At 37.9% G+C, this 17,185-nt stretch overlaps 1 protein-coding gene across 1 annotated transcript in view; it reads left to right on the forward strand.

Moving 5' to 3' along the window:
* The window catches only part of KCNK2 (potassium two pore domain channel subfamily K member 2), a 79,031-nt gene that overhangs the window by 1,409 nt on the left and 60,437 nt on the right, over positions 1 to 17,185 (forward strand). The window contains 3 exon segments of the mRNA XM_086626276.1: positions 339 to 423; positions 425 to 647; positions 14,111 to 14,228. Coding sequence (XP_086482402.1) covers positions 339 to 423; positions 425 to 647; positions 14,111 to 14,228 — 426 coding nt within the window.

Consider the following 17,185-nt stretch of genomic DNA (forward strand, 5'->3'; position numbering starts at 1 on the left):
GTGCTTAAGGGAGCAGCGGATGTAAAGAATCTCTGCAGCAAAACACCACCTTTACTAATTTAACTGCAAGAGCGTAGGGGAAATCTGCCTTTATGAAATGATCGAAGAGCAGAAGGGGACAGACGCATATAGAAAATGTTGCAAATGTGTGTAAAGTGGATAATACTACCCAGAGCAGTAGCTTCGTTGTAACGAGGCATGGGGTTTATGTGAAAGATTCGACAATTTAGAATTCCAGTCGGAAGCAACAGAATTTCTGTGATCTCTGGGCAAGAAGTTCAGTTAACGCAATCTGAGAGGCACAGTAAAAATTAACTTTTTTTTTTCTGTTTTGCCAGTGGCGGCACCTGACTTGCTGGATCCCAAATCGGCCACTCAGAACTCCAAACCAAGATTATCATTTTCCACCAAGCCTACCGTGCTCTTCACGGGAGGAAAGTGATTCAGCTATTAATGTTATGAAATGGAAGACAGTCTCAACAATTTTTCTGGTGGTAGTCGTGTATTTAATAATTGGAGCAACGGTATTTAAAGCCCTGGAGCAGCCTCATGAGACCTCCCAGAGAACCACCATTGTGATTCAGAAGCAGACGTTTGTTTCTCAGCATTCCTGTGTGAATGCAACAGAGCTTGATGAACTGATTCAGGTAATCCATACCAAACCCTTGTCACCATGCCTTAGAGGAACAAGTATATATGGCAGCACAGCTGTGATAAAGGGGAAAAGCTTTATTAGCTAAAGCTCTGTATTGGCCAAGTGATGTAACAAGTGGTTAAAACCAGAAGTTGAACAATAGCATTTTCATGCAAAGCCTCATGGTTGAAAAGCTATTGCTATTTTTAGGTTCAGTATGCTTGGTGGACAGCCTTTTCACTGAAGCCTCCCATTATGCTAATTAAATGGTTATTCGTCAGCAATATATATAATTAATAGTTCACAAAGGAATTGATATTGATTATGCCTTACTAGGTCTGTCATATTTGAAATGCCTGATTCTGAGGAAGAAAATACACCATCCATTGCCTTAAAGGACTTCTAATTTACCGTGATTGTATCAAGCTTAGCTTTCCTTCCAGCTGTATGTTTCTTTTTATTGATTTTGTTTTAAGTAGAGGAAAGTACCGCGGACTTGCTGTTTTGATCTTAAATCTCAATTTTCTCTGCTTCTTAAAGGCACATCCACAACTGATGTACATTGGTGTGTTCCTACTAACAGACTTTACCCTTGCAGGTCACCTGCCTCAGAACCATAGGCAATATTTATTTGTACTAGCACAGAACTAGATCCACAGCCTTATGAGGCCCTCTACAACTTAAATCCCATGTTCCAATGTTCTTACGAATATCCGGTGGCACAGCAGAGAACAGCAAGGGACTGCCAAATAACGTTAGTTCTGGGGATGAGACCATGAAACGGGAGGCTGGAGTGAACAGCCAAGAGTTGGCAAGGATTGACCCCTTCATTAACAGTAGCCATGGGGCCGTCTGGGTCTGCAGAGCCGGAGATGGGACACAGGAGAGCAGGAGAGGATGGTGGGCATCCAGACCCTGGCTAGCAGGAGCTCCGGAGCATGCCGGTTGCACAGGCAGCAAAGCATTCTGGAGGTGTTTTTTGGCAGCAGATCTGGCTGGGAGTTTAGAAGTTGATTTTACCTCTCTAGATCATCTGCTTTGAGCATCAGCATGGACACTTGTTTTTTTTTCAGTTTTAAATGCAGAGCTCTGATGTACCAACTTATTTTTATGGCACACCACTTCTGAATTTTAAAGGCAAACTGGGAAAATGTCTTGTATTTTGTCATTTCTCCCCTGTCTTGTTGCTAAAATGTGTTCCAAAACTGCCAGCCTTTAAATGACTGTCAGGCAGTTCCTATCTCCATGTGTCCATATGTCCTGACTAGGCATGCCTGAGGAGGTGCTGTCGATATGAATTTCGATGCTGTGTAATAACTATGTTTTGGTGGTTTTACCAGCAGAATGTGAGATCATCTTTCAGAGAAATATACATGCACGTTTTGATTAAAACACTCTCTTGCAGGTAGTATAAATATCCCCATATGAAATTTTTAGGTCAGATCCTACACTTAGAAAAGAGATAAAAGATAAAAGAAGATAAAAATAGAAATTTTGAAGCAATATTATCTTACATCATCTATGATATGGTCCTTAAGGCAAAAACTGTTGAAATTTGCTCTGGAGTACTTAGATATTTTAGCATCTATGATTCCCTACCGAGAAGCATAGATTGATAATAAAAACCCACTTCATCAGCATTCAATGCCCATTTGATGTTCTGTGTGAAATAAATGACAGTTTCAGTACAATTATCAGAGCCCAGATAGCCATGTCAGCATTAGCTCCCATCTTCACTAGCGATCTTGGCATGACCAGAAAGACACAGGCTTGTGAAGCCCGGGGGGGTGACACAGCCTCTCACAGCACGTGGATGAGAGATGGTTGTGGGGAAGAGTTTACTCTGTTGTCAGAAGCAAGCGGAAAACTTAATTTCTCCTTGTTCCCTTCTGCTTCTCTGCAATGAATACCATGACGTGGAGGTAGGAACATGCTGTTACACCCTTTTTATAGGAGGAGAGCTGAGGCATAGGGAGCCTGCTCCTACAAATGTTTGAGTGCCTTTCTTTATGCAGAATAAGTGATAACAAATTACATCAAGTTGTTTAAGAGTGTGGAATTAAGTGACTTGCCTAAAGTAGAATAGGAAATCAGTGGTAAAGCAGAGTCTTAAATCCATATTTCTGAGTCTAGGCTGCTACCCTAACAATGGGGTCATATTTCGTCTCCACTTAGCACTTTGTCACAGAAGCTAAATTACTGGAATACATCGTGTCTCTCTGAGTTTATCTGACTGCCACTACAATATAATGCAGTGTTTCTTCAGTTTCCGTTGCATGTCTGTAAATAAAAATAAATAGTGCGTGTGAGGAAGAAGTAAATGATATTTAAGAATTCACTGAAAGCTATAAAACTGAAAATTAATATGTACTAGTGTAGTAGGAAGCTGGGATGACTAGTGTGTGTGAAGAAAATTACAGAGCTTACAGACTGTAATGTCTTCTTTAATCAAGCATCCACCTTGAGTCAAACTATAATGAAATCCATTATAAACTTTTCCTTTTGAACTTGGTGTTCTGGGATTCCAGAATCTGGTTTGGCTCTGGTTTGTGTTAGTCATTGCTCAAGGTGCTCATCATGCCAGGCTTTTTCAATCTTCACAAATTCTGATCTGCCATTTAACCCTTACTCTGAAGCAGGCTTGACTGTTCCAAGATTGCCAAATGACAGTACAATGTGTGGTAGCTTAGTCAGGTGAGCAAATGACACTAGTTTGAGAGCACAAATTGAGCTAAAAAAAATTGTACAAGTGGAATGCAAGTCCGCTTTTCTAGCACACAGGGGCCATCTAGTTTCCATCACCTTCACTAAAATCTTCCCTTTGCCACAGAGCTGATTACAACACAGAGTTGTGTGCTTCTATAAATGCACAGAGGATAGAGAATTTTCCCTTCCTTTCTTCTCCATCCTTGTTTTAGCTCACCAATCACCAAAAACCTTCCTGTCACAACAATACATACTGTTGTCGACTTTTCAGCACACACAGCCTTATTCCCTGGGTTTCGAATGTTTTCACACTGACTGTGTGGCTCCTGCAGGTGTACTCAGTGAGAAGACTTTATGTATTTTGTATACATGTGAAACACGGGGCAATGGAGAGCTGCCAGGCAGCAAGAAAATGTGCAAAGTTAATGAAATAGAATGGTCTGATGATAGCCAAGTAGCTTCATCTGCCTCAGAAAAATGACCTGGGTTTTCATAACTTTTCAGCCCAGTTCAGCAGCATTGTTTGCGTATTGACAAAGAGGTGGTCTTCATGGCCTTCTCCATCTCTGACTTCCATGGTCCAGTGTTGCAATCTCATTCAGTCTAAACCACTTGAGTTAACTGTTGCGTCACTGTAAAAATATATCTGCAATGAACAACAGCAAGATATTATTCTGAGACCTGCTGCCAGGTACATCATTTTTTTTGGTATTTCGTGAGCACTTCTATTTAGTTCCATACTTAAAATGTGCAAAAGTCACGCAAAGCATATCTGTACACCCAAGAGACCATTTTTTCCAGGCAATTTCAACTCCTTTTGCTGTAGCCTGCAGCCAGTATTAATGACGTTAAGTGAATCACTGCATGCTGTACACAACAGTGCTGAGATGGGCAGTGCACAGCAATCAGTGGTGGTAGATCTAAAACTACAACTGAAGAAATATCTCAGGAAGGAACTTGTGAAAATACAGGCACTACCTTGATGAGTCTAATCAGGGTACAACAGACCAGCAAGCTGTGCATGGTCTCATGTTAAACTTCGGTTTTTAAAGTTTCTGTTGGAAGGTCTTGAAAGGATTTCAATTACTAACCGATGAGAAAGCATTGGTTTGGTGAAGGTTATATAATATCTAATACATTATAAAGCTGTAGAAAGGGGTGTGGCCAGGCACTTTGCTACTGTTCCTTCTTTTGGAAGAAGAACTCTTGACAATTTGTCATGGATGGTGTGGTTTCTCTGTCCATGCCTGCTCTCAACTTGGCCCTGCCATGCCAATCAAAGCAACTGCCAGGGGACAGAATAAAAGAGTAAATGTAGTTCAGACTGTGTGGGTTTTGTGTATATGTGACAAAATATATAAACCTGGTGTTATTTGCACTAAAGATTTTTTACATCTCTCATGGAACAGTTTTTTTCCCCATCACTGAGCTTTTTGTGGGCAGAAGCTGATAGAAACCGTGGAGTAACCCAGCTATACACACACAAATAGTGATAAACATTAAAGAAAAAAAAGAATTCTCAAATTAGAGAACTTGTATCTCTATTTCAATCCAGTTCTGGTTCTCTTTTAATGACTGTTCCCTGTAGTAAGCTTGCCGCTAAACATTTGAAAATGTTGGAGACAGTTTCCAAACTCAGATGCACAAAGTGTATTGCCAAGTACTCAGAAAAATCTCCTGCTGTTATGCACCTGTGCAGAGCAGCAAATGTCAAAAGACCTTGGGTTACGTTGCTTATGGTCAGGTTGCATGCATGTCCTCCTGCAGTGCTGCGCAGCCGTCGAATACATGCATATACCTTCATGATGTCTCTTGAGGTTAAGTTTGTGTCTGGGGACTAGTGAACTTAACTGAAAATGATATGCAGCAGCTTTGCAAAGTTGTTGTTATTGCAATTTCATACACTTTATTCCTCTATAGGGGAAAATGAATTCGCTTTCCGCCCTCCAGAACTCATGTTGTACCTAGGAGGTAAGGATGTGACCAGTATAATGTAGTGTGGGGTGTCTTGGCAATGAGAGACAAGTATTTGTCCCTCTGCCAAAGAGAAAGCTGGTTAAAAAAAGAGAAGAGCTTTTTATGTAAATATCACCTAATTGCGTATCGCTCAGCAATTATTTGTTTTAGCATTGACCTTTACAAATCAAGATAGAAAAAAATTTCTTTTCAATCCCCAAGCATCAAGTTGTTTAATGTATTATTTTTGCATTAAAAAATTGTAATATTTGCATACAAAAGTTCGAAATGAGAGAAATTTCAGTTATAATATTTAAAATATCTGGAGTGTCCCAGCAAGCTGATGTGAATTGTATTAGCTGTCTTTGTGAGTTAATTCTGAAATTTAATAAGAATTTTCAAGTACAGGTACACTGAAACTTAATAACACAACATATCTCGTTTCTGGTTCCTTCAACAAAAACATCCTTCAAATATATTTATTCTTAAAACCCTAATGAGTGGAAAAAACTATATCACACTAAACAGTACAATCTTACAATGTTCCAAGTGGTAATTTTTGTCTTAAAAGCCTTCATTTCGAAATCTGAACAAGTTTTCAGGGTGCTGCACCAAGCTGTCTCAGCAATAAAGGTCTCTTGTAGAGTTTTAAGTCCAGTCCCTTTCAGAATATGTGGATTCTTCTGAAAACTAAATGCCCACAAAAATGTGCTTGCATTTAAAAAACGAAAAAAGGAATTAATGAATCACCAGGATTAACTGAATTGACCTTGATCCCACAAGTTGATCTCCTTGGGTTCTGTGTGGGCTTATGGTTAACATGAGAAGAACAGCTCTCCATGCTCGGGTCCGCAATCATGTCCCATGCCTGTTTTCATCTTACATTTGCATGAGCTGCATTCTCCCTTATCTTTCCATTCATCTCTTAGACTGAATGAGACCAATATGTGTGTTTTCTTTTTATTTCCCTTGAGGAAAAATGTGTTTTTTCTTTCTCTCTCTTGAGGAAAGCCTGACACAGTTATGAATGACAGAGGAGCTGTGTTTCTTTCATCAAACTGGCATCACCAAAATGTCATCATGGATTCTTATGTGATTAATTTCTTGTAAAACTATTTTGCTTTAAAAGATTTGTTTTCTGTGGCTTCGTTTTCATAGTTCAAGATAGCTAGCTATGTTAAGTTGCACCTCCACCAGTAGCTGATTTTGTGTCTTTTTCATAGGCTTTTTTACAACTTGCATTGTAGCCTCAAGAAACTAATCTTGCTGCATCCTCAGGAATATGTTGTTATATTTCAGCCAGCTAAGCTTGAGCTGCAATCTTTCTGATTATGTAGAAAACAGTTAAAATAAAGAAGTGTAAATCCTTCTTTCTCTCTCAGAGATTAGAAGGTATTTGGAATAAATCACAGAGATGCAAAGATCTTTTTTCAGACAAATCTGAAATTTATTTGTACAAATTTAAAATTTATTAGCTAAGCCTGCTAATCTTGAATAAAATTTTATTATTCATTGTATGAATCACAACATTTATAGACATTCTCAGTCCTGTAAGCTGTGGCTTACAGGTACTTGAGCATGAACTTTTGGAGAGAGTTTGACTGTACCAGTATAAACCTAAATATTCTTAGTCTCTTCCTTTTGCAATTCCTTTCAGCCTCTCCAAAAGGATACAGGAACCACCCCATGTCTGGATCCTAACCTGGAAGCGGCAAGTGTTTATGCTTTGTAAACCTTAAAGCTTTGAAAAGATTGATAGACCAGAATAAAAGGAATTGATGCTGCAGCATATTTTATTTATTTATCTGGGGATCCAAAATACCATTGCATCAATTTTTAATGTACTGTCTGCATGTCAGACATGAAGCCTGTGACAAATTGCGAATACCAGTAGCAGAGCTGCCTGTTGGTGTTTTCAAAGCAACATGAATGATTTTTAAAGTAGTTAAAACGTGCAGTGCAGGAACTGTAGTTTGTGTTCTTACCTTCTGCGTATGTCTGTCCTTAATAAGGTGTCTGCCCATCAAAACATTCAAGCTTATGTATTCTTAACTTCAAGTATACAGGTAGTCTAACGGGTACAGTAAGGTCCTATTTCTGTTCTCCTGTTACTGAGTCTGTAAGTCCAATTTTCACCCCAGTATTTGCTTTCTGCTTCACTCATCAGAAATAAACATTCAGATGCTATTGTCTCCTTCCACAATAGAGCTCCTCAAATTCTACCTGTGCCCGTAGATCAGAGGAATAATTATTATAAAAGATCTCTGTGAAAGACCTTTGATCATAACCTTAGCCAGACCTGTCCTCCACACAGATACCCACCTGCTGTGGTTGAGTCCAATGGGCTGCAGAAACCCCTGGCTCGTGTGCGCTCCTTGCTTAGGGTTGCCCTGGTTCCTGCTGTCCTCTTACAGCCAGATCTCTTCTGGCTCCATACTTAGCTCCTGGAGGGAGGGAATTTTTGCCAAACTTTCTGTTGCCTGGGAGCGTTCCCATCAGTGACAGGACAACTCCCTTTTCTGTAGTTATCTTCCACTTGGTAGTAAAACTGAGAAGCTCTGAGCAACCTGATCTGGTGGAAGGTGTCCCTGCCCATGGCAGGGGGGTTGAAACTAGATGTCTTTAAGGTCCCTTCCAACCCAAATCATTCTACAATTCTGTGATTCTATGATTTTTTTTTTTAAGCACACAGTCTTTCTCCTTCATAAGAGCAATACAGATTTTTGGGAGAATAATAAATAAATTCTAACTGTGCTTGTCACTTCTTTGTTCAAGCAGGTTGGTTTCTGACTTCTTTTACTGCTTCTGATGTTGAGGCTCTTAAAGGATACATTTACTTCAGATGAACAGTTTTATAGGACCTGGAACCTAGCTAGCTTGAATGCATCTGAATGACAGCTTTTGTCTTAGAAAGGGTGGCAGATATGACTCATTAGTAAATCAGTTTTGCTGAGCAGCTGTCTGCATAATTCTTCCAGTCTTTAATCTCAAGAAGCAAAGAAAAGCCTTCTTCCCTGGATGTGTGTGTATACATACATATATGCATGCATGCACACACAATTTATATATGTAGTCTGTAATGCATATTTAGAAATGGAAATGTATTTCAGTATGTTTCTACACATTTTTAGTTCAAGTAGATTGCGAAAATAGGATGAAAAGAGTTCTTCAATTCTTCAGCATGTTTGGTACTAGTCTCCAGTGCAGATTACAGTCATATGTTATACAAACTAAAAAGAAAAACATAGAGTCACAGAATTATACTACAAACATCGTTGCAATCTCTTTCAACAGCAAGACTCAAAAGCATGTGCTTTTGGAAGCTGGAGAGTTGTTTACTAAGTGTTAAAAGCATCCTAGTGTGCCTCTGAACAAAGAGCTAAGATTTCTATTCTTTGTAAACCAAAGCTGAAATAAAAATGCAGGACTTAGGCAGTAGCTGGGCCATGTGAGATTTATCGTTATACTGAAGAGTGAGAGAGTGCTCTTGTCAAATGGCAGCGGGAGAGTGAAGGAAGAAATCCAGGCTGAGAAATGAGTTTCCAGAAACTTTGAGGCATGTCTGACTTTTTGACATTGCTTGTTAAATGATTGCCAGGAAGCACAAGCTGACTCCTGACAAGCTGGGTAACGAAAGACTGCACGCTCTGTATTTTATCAGAAGCATAATTTAAGGTGCTTCTATTTTAGTCTTTGGATAGAAAAGCTGAGAGTAATGAAGTGTTGTGTTACATCATTCATAAAAGTGAAGTGACTGGAAGATGGTACAAAAGCACATATTTAGAGCCTGGTGTGGAACAAGGAGATGACTTTTAGTGCAACTGGCTTGACACATGCTCATTTCTGCCTCATCCCTGTATGAGACAGTGGTAGACTACCAGAGGCTAGCTGCCCCAGATTATAACCTCTCTGTATTGCTCCTGGGGTTCTGTGGACCCCTGCTTATTGAATATAGCTCTACTGCCAACAGGCTGGCTTTTGTCAGTCACCTCCATTGACTCCTTGCAGGGTCACAGGACTAGAGGTTGTAATCTCTGACCTAGGAGAATTGTCTTCTGTTTTCACAAAATGACTGTGCTGTTTGAAAGGCTGTTTTATCTCGTTTTGACAGAAAAAAGTCACAAAATTCTATGTCTTAATCTGCGAGAGTAGCTCAGCGTGGCCTCTATGGACAGATATCTGCATGAATGCAGGGATGTGACAGTACAAAACTGCACAATGTACTTACCAGAGAGTGTTTCTAAATTATATAGGAAATGAAAAGATGACATTCAATTAAAATGAGGTTTAATATTGTCACTCTCCTTTTCCCAGTGTTCTGATTTGAAGCAAAAAAGTACAGCTGAATGTAATGCTTATGTGTCTATGGAGCTCAGGTCCTGTTTTTGAAAGTAAGGCAGGTCATGCCTGGCTTATCCACTCTGGGCTCAAGCATCTCTGCCTCTTTACTCTGGTACTCTACTAAAGCTTATTCCCAAATACGAGAATAAACCTAAGTAGTTTAGATGCAGTACAAGTTAGGATTTGTACTCAGACACAACTCATGCCTATCCTAAGATACATTGCAGAGCTAGCCTAAGGGTCCACGTAACTTAAAAAATGGGAATTAAGTTCCTAAAATTTTTAGATATTTGAAAATTTTATCTCAGTTCTTTTTCTTGTCAAAAAAGCCCACATTTTCAGCTTTATAAAGACAATTTAAAAAGAGCAAATGGTGAAAAACTTATTACTTTTACTGTAAAGATATAATATTATTCTTAAAATCATTGCACATAGAGGCCTTGATTGGGTGCATGTGTTGGGTAACCCCTCCTCTGCTCAGTCCTCAGTTGTCTCATATGAAACAACTAGTAGACAAACGCTCTGGAAGAAGGATAAGGCAAGTGAAATAATGTACGTAGTTGAAGAATTGAAACTGTCGGCATCCCTATTCTAATGCAGACTGGTTCTGTAGCACTGAAGTGAAACTAGGTTTTATGCCAGCATTTAGTGTGCTTATCAAATAAAAATAAAAACTAGGAAAATTGCCACTGAGGCAGTCAATAAGCTTCAATACTGCAAAGTAATTTTTTAAAAGTCAAGAAATTCCCATGTTAAGATCATACAGTGTTTACAGGCTGCAACATACGATAAATGTGATGATGATATAGAGTTTTCATAATTCTAACTGTTTTGAGATGCGAAATATACGGGTTACTATTGCTATTGTATAAGTCAGGATAAGCCAAAGGGCTCAGGTGACAGAAAGAAGTTACGAAGGAAGGAAAGAATGACATGTCAAACTTGTGACAAATGAAGTGGTTCTGTTTGCTCTAGTAGTAAGGCATCAGTCAAGAAAAAAGGCTGAAGACCAAGAATAGGTGGCAGAAAAAATTGATTCTAACATCACTGACAAAGAATAGCATGCTGTTTGAACACTGAGGGTGAGATCCTAGCCCTTGGTTACGTTAGTGGAGAAACCAGCTGCATGAGCCTGGGTTTTCATTCTGGCTAAGGAAATGTTAATATTCAATATTCCGGGTAAGTTTGTGCAGTGGACATAGTCAGAAAGAAGATGCTACCCTAAAATTGGTGCCCTGAAATGTATATATGTTAGGACTTACTTTATATATTATTTTCTTTAAAATTACTATTGGGAATAGTCTTAGATGAGGACCTGCTCATAATCACTGACCAAACTAAGAAGAAAATATGTCCTCTGATCCAAAGAACTGACAAAGCAGTTACCCTCCCAAAAAATCTGCAGGCAACATTCAAAGACTTTATGAGATTGTAGTATTGATCTCAGTAAAGCAGCGACCTTACCTCACTGTCATATTTCTTGGTAAGGATGACTCTTACAGAACACTCTGAAGGAATATAATGCAGCAGCTTTGTTAGTATTTAAGGCTGGTTCCTCCCAAACATGGGAACAGTGCAGGAGACAGCATTATAGCATGTGTTTGGAAACTTAATAACCTGGTGATGAAGAAGGCATCATCTGACCCTTTATGACTAAAACTATGTTTAAAACAATCAGCGAGGTAAATCAGTAAAGGTACAAAGAAAGTAAATGAGAAATACTGGCAATAAATGTTACTTATATACAATATTCAGCATATTTAGTTAAAAGAGTAAATATTTAATAAGAGTCTTTAGTTCGGAAAAGAGAAGCTGATGTGTCTATAAGGTAATTAATTTATTGAAGGAGACAAATAAGAAATTGCTATTCAAGTATTTCTCATAACATAAGAACTTATAAAATTACTTTGAAGCTCATAAAAATCTCAAAAGGGAAATCCTTTTTAAATGATCCGCAAGTAAATTGCAGAACTTGCTGCCACAGATAACGTGGCTCCCAAAATACAAGTGAGTGCCAAAAATTAGATAAATTCATGATAAAATGATCCACCCAAACCAATCTGAGCACCATGATGCAGATGCAACCTCCCACTCAGAAAGTCTCTGAAACTGTGCTTAGTCAGAAGCTAGGAGGATGTATGAAGAGAAAGCATCGCTTGCCTACTTGCCCTGATTCTTTTCCTAATTAGCAGTTGGCTAAAATCAGAGACATAATAAGAGCGGCTAATTGTCTTTTGTAGCCATCTGTTGTGTTTTGTTAAGTCTGACCCAACAGAATGGTTTTGGGTTAAGTTGTATCTTTCTTCCTGGAAGTCTGTAGGTACTGTACAGCGCAGTTAGGAAATACATGGCTGTAATGGATCTTCGAGCAGTTTAGGTTGGCACATCTTTCATAAAAGACGTTGAGGTAGTATGGCTTCGAATATGTGTAGCGAGGATATAAACCTCTGAAAACATTTTACATCTGATCTGTTTAAAGCTTGTTCTTGCTAGACTGCCTAAACAGGTGTGTTGCTTTGGGTATCGCATTCATCCAGTACAATAAACTGTGATAAAACATGAACAGTCCCGTACAATTATATTGACCCAGTGCTTTACCATATGATGTCCTCACTGGAGAGTAGGTTCCCATTTGCAGGTACACGGACTTGTGATGAAAGTTCTTACTTGACTGAAATGAAATAGTACTCAAAATGTATTCAGTAGGCTTTACTATCCAGCACACTGGGATTTATAAGTCAAAGGAATATCTGTGTTACAGGAATTATAAAATGACAAGGGATGGTTTTCACATGCTTCTTAGTCTGATGTGTCGCTTTCTACAGTAGTGTAAACACCTGGCAGTATCAGTGCTGTGGTAAAGAAGCTGTATTCTTCCAACCCAAAGGAAAATTAAACTCTCTTCCCCTACCCTTTCCTCATCCTTTCTCCTTCCTCAATAGGACTGAAAATTCCACATCTTTGATGTCTGCCTTTCTTGTGTTTAAAAAAAAAGTGAAAATGAGAACAGTTGAAGGTATAGAAGAAACAGTGTAAAGTCTATGTAAAGGTACCCCAGCTGGCTTTCTGTTAACAACCCTGGCCATTGAAAATGGCTTCGGTGTGGCAGCAAGATCCCTATGGCTGCAGAGATGCAGCTGTGGACTTTACAATGGCTACTTTGTGCATCTGAGCTTTGAAAAAGACAAACTGGAAGTGGTGGATTTAAGTTCATATCCTGTCATGAAAAATTGATGGCCTAATCCAGCATTGGTATTTTGTCATTTCTATCCAGATCAACAGGCTTCCATGTACATGATTCAGAAAGAAAAATGTTTTCATTTGCAAATTACCAATGTATTTTGGGATTGAAAACATTATTGCTACTGCACGACAGTGTTCCTCTGCAACAAGCTGCCCACGGAAAACTGATCTGGTCTGCCCTATTGCTGAATATCTTTATGTGCATAATCATTGTTGGACAACTCACCAAGCAGAAACTATTAGTTAGTTAAAATGTTCATTTCAGCTTTGCAGTGTTGCTTCCTTTGTTGTTCTTTTGTTAAACAGCAATTATTATTATAAGAATCATAATTATAAACTAAGTTCTGTTTCAAAGTTTCAGAATGAAATGATAACTTACATTCCTTAAAATGTTTATTGCAAGTTTAAAAATACTTTTTCTTGGTGTGTACACTGTAACTCAAATACTGGTATATATTTGCAATAGAAATATAACTAATCAGGAATACTTTTTGTGGTAAGAATTTACAGTAGATGACACTGCTGAAATAGGAAATACTTCATGTTTCTTGAGACTATAAAAACGTCACTGGTGGCAAGCTTGCTCATTTTAGCTGCTAGAACTGGATTTTTCAGAACTACATTTGTGAAGTATATAGTTGTAAACTGATACATTTGATATTTGACTCTGAATTTTTTATTATTGTAGTGAAAGTTTATAACTATAAATGTAATTGTTAATCTTTAATTGTTGAATTATCTGTTCTACAAAAGTGTTTTAATTAATTTGAGTTCATTTGATCTAAAACAATGCATGGGCATTTTTTCTTGGAGTTTTAAAATGACTATGTTTTAAGAAGTACGCTTGCTTGCCTAACTCAATAGACGAATATTTTGGGAAACTCTCATTGTAAGTTTTTGTTTAATGCATATTTTCCTTCACCAAATAGCTGCAACAGTAAAAATAATTGTGTTTGCCATCTAGCTAAGGTGATGCTGTTACTTGGTATTGTGGATTTTGCATTCTCCTTAGTGATCTGGAGTTTACAGCTCTGCTGCATGCTGAAGTGCTTGGGGTGTCTGCTGAAGATTAAATTGTAGCCTGACTGAATGATGAAACTCGAGCAGAGCAACACTGATCCTTTTCTGGTTTATTCTTGGACTGAATAAGTGATTTAATCAATGTACTGTGTAATGTATATTAATATCATTGTTTCATGAATATTGACAAAAATCTTTTTAAACTTGCAGCAAGTAGTGGCAGCAATAAATGCAGGAATCATACCTTTAGGAAACACATCTACTCAGATCAGTCACTGGGACTTGGGAAGTTCCTTCTTCTTTGCTGGCACTGTTATTACCACCATAGGTAGGACACAGCTTATTATCTTTTCATAGTAAATGAGCTGAAACTCTTTTGATTTCCAGTGTATGCATATATGTTATGGTAATCTTCCAAAACTTCTGGTTGAAATTAAAGAGTTACCTTTTAGCTGCGGGCGCAGAAATTATAGCTCTCTGTAAGTATCCCTAGCTGAGTAAATGATTCTTCTATAGAAGAAAAATGTTGCTGTATATTTCTGCAAGGTGACTACAAAAGGTTTTGGAAACATTTTCTGGGAGAATTTGGTCAACTGTGTAATCACGAGTGTTAAATAGGGCATGATTTAAAGCACATGTGCATTAAACCTTGACTGAGATGTATGGAAGTGTATCAAGTCTGTGTAATCCCATTCTCTATTGTGGTTTTCTCTAAATTCTGAAAAAATGAGAACATGGTAAAGATTCAGTTCAGCTTAATTTAATCAGTTATGAGCGTTCTATCGATAGGCAGATTTACATTCAAAGGCTTACTTTGAGCCTTCTGTTGCATTCAGAGAAATCCAAAGCTGTAGGGTGATTTATCCGTGCTCACAAGCCAGGGAGGTTTCTGGATCCTTTCTACATTTGAGAGTCACTGTTCCTATGAGCAGGTGTGAATAGGAGCAGCATTTGGTCTTTCGGTTTCTTCCCCTTGACTACAATATAGTGCACATGGTAGACAGTTCAAAGATGTAGAGTAGCTCACACATCATAGAACAGGCATCCACAAAGGTGCCTGGAAATTTGAAGAAGAAATCAAATGAGAAAAATTTAAGACCTACCCTATGAAAGCAATGTATAAGGAATTGTAGCACTGTTACAATAATGATGTCTACGTAATATTTATATGCATATTGTGATGGAAGCGGTTCTTCTTTTCAAGTGTTGTATGTACCTTTGTTCTTTTGTAGAAGTGCATGAGTGCTATATTTTTTGTGTGCTTCAGTATATACATATCTATATATGTATAAATATTATGTTTGTATGTAATATTTTTTCACATCTACAATAACTGAAACACAGGTTTAGTGAAAACAGAGTGAAACTTTTACTCTCTGAGGTTAGTACCAAATGTAATGATTTTATAGTAGTAGGTGCAAAAGGTAAGAAAGAACAAGTACTGAAAAATGGAATTTTACGAGATTATAACCAAGAAAAGCAAGAACATTGGAAGGATAGTTTTATGATCAGTCTTATATTACTCTGTTTTGACAGCATGAAACTTTATGTCATAAATAAGTATCCATGGTCCTGTAGTAAGTGCTTAATATTTGTTTCAGTTCCGAGGAAGATAAAAGTTAACGTATGAAAAGTGTTCAAGAAATTAAATGATTCAAAAGCTATTTTAAAGCAGTGGAACATTTTGTTTCACTATTTCTTAGTTTCTAAGTAAAACTAAGGCTTTTCTAAATAAAAATGTTTCCTGATTTAATTTGTTGACCTGATTCAACCGAAACATGTGTGAGTCCTGCTTAGAGGAGAGAAGGATCTGCAAAGGCATCCAGGCCACAGATCCTCTATCCCCAAGAGGCAAGATAACTCAATAGGAAATACATTTGAAAATTAATATTTCAGGTCATTTCTGCAAACCAGAGTTGTTGTGAGAATCAGGTCAGACTAGGCAACTGTAAATATTTATTTCAGGTTTTGTGATAGAAAACTGAGAATATCTAGGGAAAAAAAAACCTTCTGTAAAATATTTTGACTTTGGAGTGACTGTGTTTTTCATTAGAGACCCTTTCTGGTGGGAAGCTCCCAGTCAATTGCAGTTTTGAGCTTTGTGTCTTAGCATCTGAGGACAGCATGAAAGCCGAAGTGTGGTTGGCCTTGTCTTACTGCTATGAACCGTCTTCTTGATGGTTCACAGGGCTTGCAGTGTGACAGCAGATGGAGCTGTCATGAAAAGCCCTTGGAATTGTGACTTTCCTGGGAAAACATTGAAAAGTGTAAAAGTTGGGTGTGCTTTCTCTTGTCCTTTATATTTTCATGTGCCATTTTGTGTTTAGAGCAGTATCTTTTCATATATGAGTAACCTCTTGAAAATGAAGACATTCCTTCGAATTAGGGGGTATATGGTTATCATGTAACTTGGTATTTAATTTCTCAGCAGACTAAAAATACGGTTTATAAGCATCCCCAGAGTTGCCATAGTTTCATCTAAACACTACAGATATTCTCTATGGACAAAGACAGGACCTTCTAAATTCATAAAACAGCTTGACATAAATAATTTGTAAAAATGATTTTATACACGTGAATAAAATTTGTAAATATTATGTCTTTTAGATATATACCTTAAGAAGTACTTTAATGGAAGAAAACAGGTTTACAACCTTTTAGAGAAAATTATAGCTTTCCAGTGTTGCAGCAGATTCTCTAGCTTTCCAGACCTCTTATTACTGTAATTTTACCTTATCATTTAGCCCATATTCCTCCTGGTGATATCTCAAAATCCAAGAAATTCAAACGGAACCAAGAGTTTACTTATGGACAGTGTTTCCCAAACCTTTCTTTAATGACAGTAGCACTTGCATCCTACAAGTATTTGGTTCCTGGGGAGAGAGGGTAATAAATAAAGGCTTCAGCATTTCCCTAAGCAATAAGTTATTGTTTTACAGTTACTGTTATTATTGTATCACAGTAGTGATGGACGTTTCAGTGAAAAATATGGACTGTGTATTTTGATGGCTACTGGCAGCAGTCCAGAACCATCTGTAGTTTCTTACTCTTCTGGGTCTCCTGTAGGCTGCTGAAAGGCTCTGTGATGGGGACATGTAAATCTATTGAGCTTCAAAGCCAGCTAACAAAAGTGGAGGTAAAAGCAGACAAAGCATGGCTTGATGTTTATTTAACAGGTTCTTTGATTCTCTTAAAATCCTTCATATTATCTAATAAATATTACAGTGCATATTATAGAATTAATAAATTCAGTTTTAATAGAACATGATCTGTCATACTGCTACT

The sequence above is a fragment of the Tauraco erythrolophus genome, chromosome 2 (assembly GCF_009769465.1).
Source record: "Tauraco erythrolophus isolate bTauEry1 chromosome 2, bTauEry1.pri, whole genome shotgun sequence".
In the NCBI taxonomy this organism is placed as follows: Eukaryota; Metazoa; Chordata; class Aves; order Musophagiformes; family Musophagidae; genus Tauraco; species Tauraco erythrolophus.